This window comes from Hordeum vulgare, chromosome 5H (genome assembly GCF_904849725.1).
Source record: "Hordeum vulgare subsp. vulgare chromosome 5H, MorexV3_pseudomolecules_assembly, whole genome shotgun sequence".
In the NCBI taxonomy this organism is placed as follows: domain Eukaryota; kingdom Viridiplantae; phylum Streptophyta; class Magnoliopsida; order Poales; family Poaceae; genus Hordeum; species Hordeum vulgare.
Window position 1 is genome coordinate 739,046 of NC_058522.1, and position 12,414 is coordinate 751,459.

Sequence of the window (12,414 nt, forward strand, 5' to 3'; positions counted from 1 at the left end):
TATAGCATGGATAATAAACGATTATCTTGATACAGGAATTATAATAATAACAATATTTATTATTGCCTCTAGGGCATAATTCCAACAGTTGTTTCATTGGAACCGTCCTTAGGAACTGAGTTCCGTGTATGTAATCCAAGACTAGATACTACCACACGTTGGGATACTTAATTGACCCTCTCGACTCATTAATCGCTTAGTACTCGGTCCTCTCCGTCACACGGAGTGACAAATCCCAGTCTTGAACCATGCTAACTCAAGGTATTCCTCCGGTGTCAGTGAGTTACATGATCTCATGGTCATAGGAATGAATACTTGACACGCAGAAAAAAATAGCAACAAAATGACAGGATCACATGCTACGTTCATAGTTTTGGTCTTGTCCATCACATCATTCTCCTAATGATGTGATCCAGCCATCAAGTGAGAACACTTGCATATGGTCAAAAAACCTTAACCATCCTTGATCAACTGGCTAGTCAACTAGAGGCTTACTAGGGACATTGTTTTGTCTATATATCCACACATGTATCTATGCTTTCATTCAATACAATTATAGCATGGATAATAAATGATTATCTTGAAACAGGAAATATAATAATAACTATTGTATCATTGCTTCTAGGGCATATTTCCAACAAGGGGGTCATCCAAAAAAGCATGACACCACATAGCGGCACTAAGACGTACTAACATCGAGGGAATCGTATAGTGTTATGTATTCACATGTATAAGGATTGTATTATTACAGTCCATTTTTAAGTTGTGAGACTAAATCCTATTATCGTATTTTGAAGATGCTCATAAGGGTAGAATATGTGTGTGTGTGTGTTCGTGGGGGTAATAAGTGTATGCGCGTGTATGTATGTGAGTGTGTGTGTCCTTGTAGAGCATCGTCAGGTGAGGGAACTACGAGCATATGCGTGTGTGTCCTTGTAGAGCATTGCCAGGTGAGGGAACCACGGACATATCTCGCGCGAGCAGGAGAGCTTCCCCGCATGGCTGGCAACCACCTAAACGAGTTGTACCAACAGAGGAGTGATCTCCATTACAGATTGGAGTTGGACGACGATGGCTGCATATCGATTGGTAAGGGTGAGAAGGATCACGGGTTACGGATTTTAGGAAGGGGAGAAAGTGATGGAACAGGAGTATTGGTGGTGTGGGAGGCGATTGGCTCGAAGTGGTGGACTCGAGGCTACTAGCTTACTGAATGAGGTTGTATCGATTTGACTACTCCACGCGGGAGGGTGACAAGTGGGCCAGGAGACCGGTCGGCATGGCACATGGATTGGGGGAGCACATGTTGTTTTCACAAAAATGCAAGGGGGCTATGTAAAAAAGCACGGCACCACGCAACGACACTAAGACGTACTAGCATTTAGGAAACCGTATTGTGTTATGTATTCATATGTATAAGGATTGTATTATTACAGTGTCTTTTTAACTTGTGAGACCAAATCGTATTACAATATCTTGAAGATGCTCATAAGGATAGTATATGCGTTTATGTTCATAGGTGTAATAAGTGTATGCGCATGTATGTATGTGAGCACTTGCGTGTGTAATATGTTAGGAAAAAAAAGACTAAATCGTATACATGTCTAGAGCCACATCGGCATGACCAAATGTCTAGAGCCGCATCGGCATGACCAACGTCGTGGCCCTAGCCGCCCTCGCCATGACCCGCGTTGGGCCAGCCGCATGACCCGCGCCGACGTATGCGTCCCACCCGACGCCATCGGCGTGAGTTGATTTGTATGCCCTCTAGCGGTACCTCTGTACCAGACCGTCGCTCTCCACCTCCATAATCACCCAGCAGAGGTACTCCACCGGAAGAGAGCGGTTAGGTCGCATGCATGCCTTCTCCTTGCCTTTGAGACAAACGGCGATGCCGACGGCATCCTTGTAGAGCATCGCTAGGTGAGTGAACCACGAGCATATCTCGCGCGAGCGTGAGAGCTTCTCCGCATCGCTAGCAACCACCTGAACGAGCTGTGTCAACGAAGGAGTGATCTCCATTACAAATTGAAGTTCGACGGCGACGTCTGCATATCGATTGGTAAGGGTGAGAAGGATCCCGGGTGACAGGTTTGAGGGAGGGGAGAAAGAGATGGAGCAAGAGTATTGGTGATGCAGGAGGCGGCTCGCTCGGAGTGGTGGACTGAAGGCTACTGGCTTACTATAAGGTTGTGTCGATTTGACTACTCCACGCGGGAGGATGACAAGTGGGCCAGGAGACCAGGTGGCATGGCGCATGGACTGGGGGAGCACATGTTGTTTCCACAAAAACGCGAGGGGATCATCCGAAAAAGCACGACACCACATAGCGGCACTAAGACGTACTAACATCGAGGGAACCGTATAGTGTTATGTATTCACATGTATAAGGATTGTATTATTACAGTATCTTTTTAACTTGTGAGACCAAATCGTATTACACTATCTTGAAGATGCTCGTAAAGATAGTATATGCGTTTATGTTCGTGGGTGTAATAAGTGTATGCGCATGTATGTATGCATACGAGCGCTTGCATGTGTAATACTCCCTCCGTCTGAAAATACTTGTCACAGAAATGGATATAATGAAGGTATCTATAACTAAAATAAATCTAGATATATTCATCTCTAGGACTAGTATTTCATGACGGAGGGAGTATGTTAGAAAAAGGAAAGGACCAAATCGTGGGACGGCACGTGTAGAGCGGTGGGGGTGCGGTGGCGTGGTGGGCAAAACCGTCACTCCGCCCGGTGAAAATTCCCGTCGTCTCCTTCCTTCCTTCCCCACAAATTTACAAGCATTTACTTGCACTCCACTACACTTTTCCCCATTCCGTCGCCGGGATCGGATCGCGCCGCTCTCCCTCTCCTCTTCTCCGGCAGCCGCGGACCGCCGGCAGATCGACAGCCGGCCGATCGACAGCCGGAGGGGGAGCAAGAAAGAAGCGAAGAGTATAGAAGAGAAGAGCGGATCGGGCGATGGGGCGGCTGTTCCTGACGAGCCTGGCGCCGGCGACCGGCACCATCTACCGCTGCAAGCACTGCGACTCCCACCTCGCCTACGCCCAGCACATCATCTCCAAGGTCCTCCGCCGTCTCCCCCTCCCATCCATTCTTGTTTCTTGCTGCTTAACATCCATTCTTTGTCTCCCCGTCCAGATGTTCCGCTGCAAGCACGGCAAGGCCTACCTCTTCGACAAGGTGTAAGTCATCCATCGCCATGCCCACCATGCCTCAATCTTGCTCCGTTTTTATCCACCATCGACCTCACCTCTGCTCTCTGCTCCATGCTCTGTTTCATTTCATTTACCGTGTGCTCTGTTGTTCTTGTCTGTAACACGGCTGCTGCTGCTGCGTTATCATTCATTCAGCGTGAACGTGGTGGCCGGAGAGAGCGAGGACGACCGGATGATGACCACCGGCCTGCACACCGTCCGCGACATCTTCTGCGTCGCATGCGGAGCCATCCTCGGCTGGAAATACGTAAGCGTAACAATGATCCATCCTCTTCATTTCATGGTTTGTCTAGCCTGTGTGAGCGCTCAATCTGGCCATGGTTACCTGTGTGCTTGTCAGGTCTCTGCGTTTGAGAAGGACCAGAGGTATAAGGAGGGCAAGTTCATCCTCGAGAGGTCGGTCACACTCTGCTCCTTATACATGTTACTCCTTATACAGAAGATGCTACTGCTGCCATCATAGTCTTATGCTACCCTACTACCCTGTTAACCATGCCTAACAAACCAAACTAGCTAGTTTGAAATCATTCCCCATTTCTTTGGGTGATGTGCAGGTGCAAGATCCACTCGGGCGGAGGCGGCCCTCCCGACCGCATCCAGCTGTGGGCCGAGCACGACGCTCGCATAAGCTCCAGCGAGGACGACGACCAGGGCGCCGTGTGACCTTGCAAGACAATGCAGGATCAAGTTGATTAGGCAGGCAGACATGACATGACTGTAAATATTACTAGTGCTAATCGTCGTTCCCTTCCCTGGCACTGCAAACCATGTAGCTGCTCCCTAGACCAAGAACCATGCCTGCTTATCTATCTATTATCTGTGCAACCATATGAATCAGACCGGTTGTCGTCGTTCGTGTGTACATATAAGAATGTGTGTCCACCTGAATAAAGACTCTATCATTTCAGTACTGATTTGGCCATTGGTTTATCTCCACGACACTAGCGTAAGTAGCTGGAGAATGCACATCATCTGCTGTTTGTGTTATGCATGCTACCTCCATCAGGCAACCACTGGTGAGCTATGAACACTTCTTTTTTACCTTGTCTGAAGCAATTCTAGTTGCCTAATCATTTGCAGGGTGAATACCGTAGCAATTCGTATGTTGTTGGTGTTATGCTAATATACATCCATCAGATGCCCTTGCTGAGCAGTGAGCACATCTTTAGCGATCTAAACGCTCTTATGTTTTTTGTTTTTACGGAGGGAGTGATTTGGTAGCTGCATCATGTTCAGATGGACCTATAATTCCCTGTTTAAGAATAATTTGTTGCAAATTTTTTTAGAGAGAAACACAGTACAGAGTACAGGCACAGACGATGCGTTGTAACTGGTATTCGTGTGTCTATGCAATGGGTTAGAATGCCTGGTGATCTGAATTCTTCACATTTCATTAACGGGGAAAATGACGATGAATGTTACTCTCTCTGTAAACTAATATAAGAGCGTTTAGATTGCTAACGTGGTGTTGTAAATGTTCTTATATTAGTTTACGGAGGGAGTATCATTCAGATGGGCAAATTTAGAGGGTGTTTGGTTGAGATTTTTAGCAGCTTCCCCAGCTTTGAAGCCAGCAGCCCAACCAAACAGCCAGCTTCTGGGAGAAGTTTGACTGCAGCTGCAACTTTTTTACATGCAAAAGGAGAAGCTGGTCCCGAGCAGCTTCCACAGCTTCCTCCCCCGGTGAATCACTCCCAAGCAAAAATGCCCCTCCCATATAAACGTGCAAATCCCCCGTTCAGTTTTTTTCCTTAGCCATTTTTTCCCGCAGCACACAGCCACACGGGATGGAGCAAGGGCGGCGCTAGGTTTTCCCGTGGCCAGCCGGGACTGCGCCGCCGGCGCCGGCCGGCGCCCGCCCTCGCCTCGCTGTACACCAGAGCCCGCCCTCGGTCGCCCGCCCTCGCCCGCCCTCCGGCGCCCGCCCTCGCCGGGGACTGCGCCGCCGGCGCCGGCCGGCGCCCGCCCTCCGGCGCCCTCGCCCGTGTTCATCTGCGCCGGAGACCGCCTCCCAGCGCCTCGCCGACCTCCTCCCAACGCACCTCCCCCTCGTTCTCAAGATCTGCAGGATTTTCCAAGGTAGCTCTCTGTTCTTCTTTTTTATTTCCCTGTGTACATATATGTTTGTGTGTGATTCTATTGGCAGAAAATTACATGCCTTCGTTTTTGATTCTATTAGCAAAAAATACATGTATATATGTTTGAATATATGAGCAGAATAAAATAGATGCTTTCATATGTATGGATGCCAATAGGCCATATATATACATGTTTTGAGGAGAATGTTTAACTTTGAATGCAATAGATGGACAAAGCAAATTGGGATGCATATCATACTAAAATATTTTGTGAGATATGCAAAGAAGAGACGGAGAAGCACAATAGGCCGGGTGGTTATTTGAGTCCCAAAGGTTACAACAATCTCGAGGAGAAATTAGCTATGTTCTTATGGATGGTTGGAGCCCCACAATCTTTCTCTCAAGTTGAAAATCGTTTTGCAAGATCAACTGAAACAATTCATCGAAAGTTCAAAGAAGTGTTGGATTGTCTGTGCAAGTTATCATCCAACAACATAAAACCCACTGATTATTCTTTCTCAACTCCTCATGAAAGAATTAAAGATGATCGATTTTGGCCACATTTTGAGGGTGCTATTGGAGCAATAGATGGATGTCACATACCAGTTTCAGTTCCAGCATTAGATGTCATTACCCACACCGGGCGACATGGATTTACTTCTCAAAATGTGATGGCTGTTTGTGACTTTGACATGAGGTTTACTTTCGTCGTTGTTGGGTGGCCGGGCTCGGCACATGACACAAGGATTTTGAATCATACCGTGGAGAAGTATGCACATAAGTTCCCTCTTCCTCCACATGGTACTACAAAACAATACTCATATTCAAAGCAATTTAGTTTCAAGTTTTCTTTTTGTAATGCTAACTTTGTTGTAATTTTTAGGCAAATACTACCTTGTCGATTCAGGCTATCCAAACCGAAGTGGATACCTTGCTCCATACAAAGGCCAAACCTATCATATACCGGAGTTTCGCAATAGGCGAAGAGAACCGACGGGGAAGTATGAGGTATACAATCATGCTCACTCTTCACTTCGCAATGTGGTAGAACGCACATTTGGTGTGCTTAAGGAAAAGTGGCGCATCTTGAAAAAGGTGCCAAAATTCAAGCCTAGAAGACAAAAGAAGATTATTGTTGCTTGTATGGCACTTCACAATTATATTCGGGACACCAAGTTACGTGACAAAGAGTTCGATAAGTGTGACGCGGATGAGGACTACATGCCACATGTTTTGCGACAAACTGTACCACTACAAGGCGATAGTACCTCATCTTTACTTGATGCGGTAAACATGAATGATCTTCGTGAGAACATTGCTGACTCTTTGTTTGCCACGAGAGGAGGATGACTATCTTATGGGAGAGCCAAATGATGTCTTTTGGTATAGATATTTGACCGATGATGTATGAACAAGTAATGTCTTTTGGTGTAGATGTAGGAAATAGGAAGTATATTTTGGTATAAATATGTGGACAGTGATATATGAACAATGTTCATGATGATGTATGAACAACTAATGTTATATATGAACAATGTTAGCAATTATCAAATTTTAATTACCTCCAAAATACATGCATCAACTAAAAATTAGTGAAACATGTCAAAAAATAGATTATTATCATAATATCAGTACATATACACCGTCTCAGCATCTCAGGGTATTCCAGACATTTACTCGAAACCCACAGTTCAGACAACCAGTTTACCAAACGACAACACTGCTCACAGCAGCTTTCCTGACACAGCAGCTTTTCCACAGCCCACAGCTCACAGCTGCTTCTCCATAGCCCACAGCCTAACCAAACACCCTCTTACTTAACCACAACACATGTGACATCTGGTTTCACATGCTGACCACTGACATTGTTCAACTTAATTACGTTGTTATTTTCCAACTGTTTTTGGCATCTGTTTGTGGAACAGCAACTGTTTTTGGCGGGATAGAAATTTGATTCTGTGACTACTCATTGGCCATTTGATTCTGTCGCAGTTTTGTCGCTGAATCTGTCCGTGGATCGAAATTGCTTGATGAATCGGTACAATATAAAACGGGTGATGCAACGAGCTAGACGGTAGCCTCGCCTCAAGTGAGACCCAACAGGATTGTGTGGGTTCGTTACGCAGGTGTGTGTTCCATTAATAATTTGGAAATATTCGTAATACATACATTATAATTTACTTGAAATTTTAAAAGTGTTAATCAAACATTTGAAAAATGTCTATGCAGTATAAAATACGTGTTTGCACAATTTTATAAAATTGGTTGTAACCTTCAGATAAATGTTTTTGAAATATAATAATGTTCACATGTTCCATAAATTTTTTATCACATTTTTATAAAATGTAAAAATATGTTCGTGTAATTTCAATCAAATATTTAATTACCATTCCACAAATGTTTGTTGTATTTTAAAATATTCACGGGTTTAAAAAATATGTTCATGAGATGTTTGAAAAAATCTTACACAATTTAATATAATACTTCCTACCATTGAGAAAAATGTTCCTGGTATTTTAAAAAATGTCTAAACATTAAAAAATGTTTTTCACATTAATAAAAAAAAGTTTTGTGTTACATATTTTCATCAATGTGCATTGATAAATGTTCAACACGTATTTTAGAAAAATATTCAACATGTATTAAGAAAATATTCAACATGTATAAAAATATTAAAGTGTATTTAAAAAATGAAGAACAAAAAGAAAGACATACAGAAAAAAAGAAACCAATTTGAGAAAAAGATGAAGTCGTTACGGAAATCACATAGAAACATAGAAGAAGTATAAACCGCTTGGAAGGTTCTAAAACCGATCAAAACTGGTCCATGAAACCTTTCCAAAACTGCTCTAAGGAGCTACAATGTTGGGCCAGGCCGTTAGCGAAGAGCCAGAGGCGAGACGAGGGCACGCCTAGCAATGTAGTACAAAAAAAGAAGAAGTACATAAGTATTGGGCATGAATGGATTCTTCAAGTACGACGATGGGCTGGCCCACTACGAGAATTTGGGTTCGTCCTTAATGTAAAACTACAGTTGTGTCATTCTTATCTGAATAAAAGCAGTTTTTGTTTTGAATTTTTTATTTATTGAGGGAAAGTCTATGAAAAAGGAACCCAAAAATCATGTCTAGGTACATAAGTATCCATTTAATCATAGATACATGGTGTAGTGGCAAGACATCGAGGTTTGGATGGTGTCTGAGGGCCCCAACTCCAGAGCGTGTAAACGAGCATGCCAACCGCGTGGTCATCGCGTGACTGTGGCATTGTCGCGCGTTCTGGGCAGCCTAGGCATGTCTGGTGGGTTTATCACCCCCCGTTAGGTGTTAGTAAGAATAATACAACAGAAAAATCTTACGAGGAGACTGAAATAAGCTCAAACATGAATTAGCAGCCAAGTGTTTGATTAGCGGTGGGGGAAATTCACAAGGCCAATGGGCCTCATTTTTGGGTGAGGATGATCGTCTACTAAGAAGACTGTCTTGGCAAATTTTTAGCTCAAATGAAGGAGTCTAGGTGGCACTTGGTTTGCAAAGTACCACACTTGGCAGAAATATAGATGTTGAAGCTGGGCTCAAATGAATGCTTGGATTGATCTACAATTTGGTGGAGGATGGTGATTTGGGCATAGGAAAGTACTGTACGTTTTTATACCATTTGGACATGCCAAAGTGACACTTCCTTCACAATGCTCTTCTATGGACAGAAACTTGTAAAAATGATTGAGAGGAATTGGATAAATGAAATGAGCTCACATTTGGTGTAGATAAGTTACACATATAGGAACATGCCTTGGTAAATTATCAGCAGTAATTAAGAAATCTAAAATATATTTGCTTTACAAACTAAAAATATAGCCAGAATAAAAGATTGGATGATGAGGTCACATGGATTACTGGATAGAGCTCAAATTTTGTAGAGAGTGATCATTTAGACATGCATATCGAATATTTGGAAAAATCTTAGATCATTTGGATATTCCTAACTAGTACTTCCTTCACAAAGCTTCTCTTTGGGTAGAAAATTTGGAAACTTGTTGAGGAAGATTTAATAGGCAAATAGAGCTGAATATACAAATAGATTAAATATTTTAAATACATACATTATAATTTACTTGAAATTTTAAAAGTGTTAATCAAACATTTGAAAATGTCTATGCAGTATAAATTACGTGTTTGCGTAATTTTATAAAATTGGTTGTAACCTTCAGATAAATGTTTGTGAAATATAAAAATGTTGACATGTTCCATAATTTTTTACCACATTTTGTATAAAATGTAAAAATATGTTCGTGTAATTTAAATCAAATATTTAATTACCATTAAAAAAATGTTCGTGGTATTTAAAAATATTCACGGGTTTAAACAATATGTTCATGACATGTTTGAAAAATTCTTATATAGTTTAAAATAATATTTCATACCATTCAAATTTTTTTTCTGACATTTTGAAATATGTCTAAACATTTGAAAAATGTTTTGCACATTAAGAATTTTTGACATCTTTTCATCAATGTGCATTTGATAAATGTTCAACATGTATTTTAGAAAAATATTCAACATGTATAAAAACATTAACATGTATTTGAAAAATGAAGAACAAAGAGAAAAGACATACAGAAAACAAGAAACCAATTTAAGAAAAAAGATGAAATCGATACAGAAATCACATAGAAACATAGAAGAAAAATAAACCGCGCGGAAGGTTCTAAAACCAATCAAAACCGGTCCATGAAATGTTTCCAAAACTGCTCTAGGGAGCTACAATGTTGGGCCAGGCCGTTAGCGGAGAGCTAGAGGCGAGACGAGGGCACGCCTAGCAAATGCAGTACAATAGTTACTTCACCATACACCAAAAAAAAGAAAAACAAGCCTAGCAAGTATTGGGCATGAATGGATTCTTCAAGTACGACTACGAGAATTTGGGTTCGTCCTTAATGTAAAACTGCAGTTGTGTCCTTCTTATATGGATAAAAGCAGTTTTTGTTTTGAATTTTTTATTTATTGAGGGAAAGTCTTTGTACCCTTGCGAATCAGAGTATTCAGGTGGAGCAGGTGTTGTATTCTCGCGGGTTTAATTTGATAAAAAAGATCAACAACAAAAAATGGTGAGTTCAAGTCTTTAAAATGAATGCTGTCATCTGTCACCAGTACTCAGCTGCTCCCATGCATCCTGACATTCTTTTCTTTGATTTTCGAACAGGTGTTGTAAGGCTCTCAGTTGCAGCTGCAAATCCATGCACTGTTGATTTAAAACTTTCGTTCTTTACAAGATTTATTTAAGACAGACGAGAAGGGAAGGCAGGAAATCACGCCACACACCCGCATGTTCCACCCTAATGTTACAGTCTTACAGATTACAACATCAGGGGAGACATCAACATCTCGAATTTCCCGTAGAATGAAGCCAATCTGTCTTATATGTAGGCCATTGGGCATTGTTGGAGTATAATTAAACTCAGGACATCAGGGATCGAGAATACCCGGTATTTGTGGGTTAGGTCAGGGGCTACAAAGCTCTAGGTTTCTTTGGGTGTGTTGAAAGAGGAACACAATAATTTATACAGGTTCAGGCCCCTTGGGAGGGATAGGAACAAGAGTAACATGATCATCTCTTCTTTAACTTCCTATCTCGATCCTCGATTATTCAACGAGCTCACATACTTTTCCCTCTCACTCTCACGTCGCCCCGCGCACGACCGAGAGGGAAATCTAGCCGCTGTCGTCGGGCCTCCCTCCCTACTCTTCTCCTCCCTCACCGCCGCCCGAGGGCACGGCCGGGCGAAGCCCGATCGTCACCGACGGCGGCGGGGCTCCTTCGTCCGCGCGGGTTGCAGCGGCCGGTCGGGGACGCGGCACTCGGCGTCGGGCGCGGCCAACATCCCGCTAAGGTGCGGCGGCGGTGTGGGTTGGCGCGTGATAGGCGTCGAGCTGTAGTGCACACATGGTGGCGGGGGGTGGCGTGATGACGGCGCCCAGATTTGGTGGGCATGCGGCGCTGGGAGTGGGCACCCTTGGCTGCGATGGCCGCCTCCTGCCGGGGCTCTGCTGGCGAGGGTTGCGGCGTTGTAGTCTGGGTGCTGCAAGCCAACGGGTGGTGACGGCGCGGCTCGTCTGGATCCGCCCCTTCTGCGGGCCGCGGGCAGCCTTCTCGCCGTGGCGCGGTGGTGAGGGGGCGGCGCGACAGCGGTGGAGGTGGACGACCCTCGTCTAGTCGGGCCCTTACGACTGGACGGTGACGCTGGGCGCGAGAAGACCTTCCTGGTGAGCTACCTCGACTGCGGCGGCGGGTCGATTTGGTTTCCCTCGTCGACGGGCCATCATATGCGGATGGCCTTGCGGGGAGCTGTGCCGGCCCCATGGTCGCGTGTTTTGTATGGAGCTCAGTTGGAGGGATGGGTGGCCTTGATGCGGTCTCGTCACCTATCACTGACAAGGGGGTTGACTGTTCGGATTCGTCCGCTCCCCTTTCTCCCCCGTTCCTCGGCAGCGGGCGGGCTGCAGAGTTCTCCCAATGTAGCGTCTGCGGGTGGATCTGTCGGTCGAGGGCCGTCAGTTGGTCCAAAGTCGAGGCCTTTGTGTAGGTCTAGGGATTGTCTGGTTGCAGGGCAGCGGGAGGCGCGGCGTTCGTGGGCGAAGCATGCGTCTCAGGTGCGGGCGAGCAACCATGGCCTCGCGGGTGGCGTGGTTGCGGGTGGTTGATGGAGTTAGGGTGCGATGGTGGGTTGTGAGCGTCGGGCTACACCACTTGCCCAGTCCTTTGACTAGCCAACGGTGACGGCGGCCGTTGTCGCCATATCCTTCGTGAAGGCTCCGTCACGACGCTCCCCCTCTTGTCGTCTTGCTCCGGATGAAAACCTGATCTTCGCGGATCGAGCGGTGGCGGCTATCCTTGGCCGTCCCCTTCTTGGAGGCATCGCTTTGAAGGCCTGGCTTTGTTGTGTCTGATTGACCTCTCTATTGTTCACGATGGGGTGGTGTGTCGGTGCCCGACACCTTTGTAACTTGCCTTGGGTGTGTGCGTTGTGTGCATTGTTCGGTCTCTTGGATATATTCGATGATGCTTGCTTTATAATATAAAGCGGGGGGAAACCCTTTTTC

At 44.8% G+C, this 12,414-nt stretch overlaps 1 protein-coding gene and 1 pseudogene across 1 annotated transcript; both read left to right on the plus strand.

Annotated features, from left to right (window-relative positions):
• The first annotated feature begins 2,727 nt into the window (after positions 1-2,727).
• Positions 2,728-4,146, plus strand: LOC123452884 (protein yippee-like). Its single transcript, XM_045129613.1, has 5 exons — positions 2,728-3,084; positions 3,160-3,203; positions 3,372-3,483; positions 3,577-3,632; positions 3,791-4,146. The coding sequence occupies exons 1-5, from the start codon at positions 2,980-2,982 to the stop codon at positions 3,897-3,899; spliced, it is 426 nt and encodes a 141-aa protein (XP_044985548.1). The 5' UTR covers positions 2,728-2,979; the 3' UTR covers positions 3,900-4,146.
• A 7,132-nt stretch (positions 4,147-11,278) lies between these two features.
• On the plus strand, positions 11,279-12,044 carry LOC123452325 (annotated as a pseudogene).
• The last annotated feature ends 370 nt before the right edge of the window (positions 12,045-12,414 follow it).

Bases quoted from the DNA above. Each gene is read 5' to 3' on its own strand.
- LOC123452884 (XM_045129613.1), top strand. From the start codon at position 2,980: ATGGGGCGGCTGTTCCTGACGAGCCTGGCGCCGGCGACCGGCACCATC. The intron at 3,085-3,159 runs GTCCTCCGCCGT...CTCCCCGTCCAG, and splicing joins CCCAGCACATCATCTCCAAG to ATGTTCCGCTGCAAGCACGG. The intron at 3,633-3,790 runs GTCGGTCACACT...GGTGATGTGCAG, and splicing joins GGCAAGTTCATCCTCGAGAG to GTGCAAGATCCACTCGGGCG.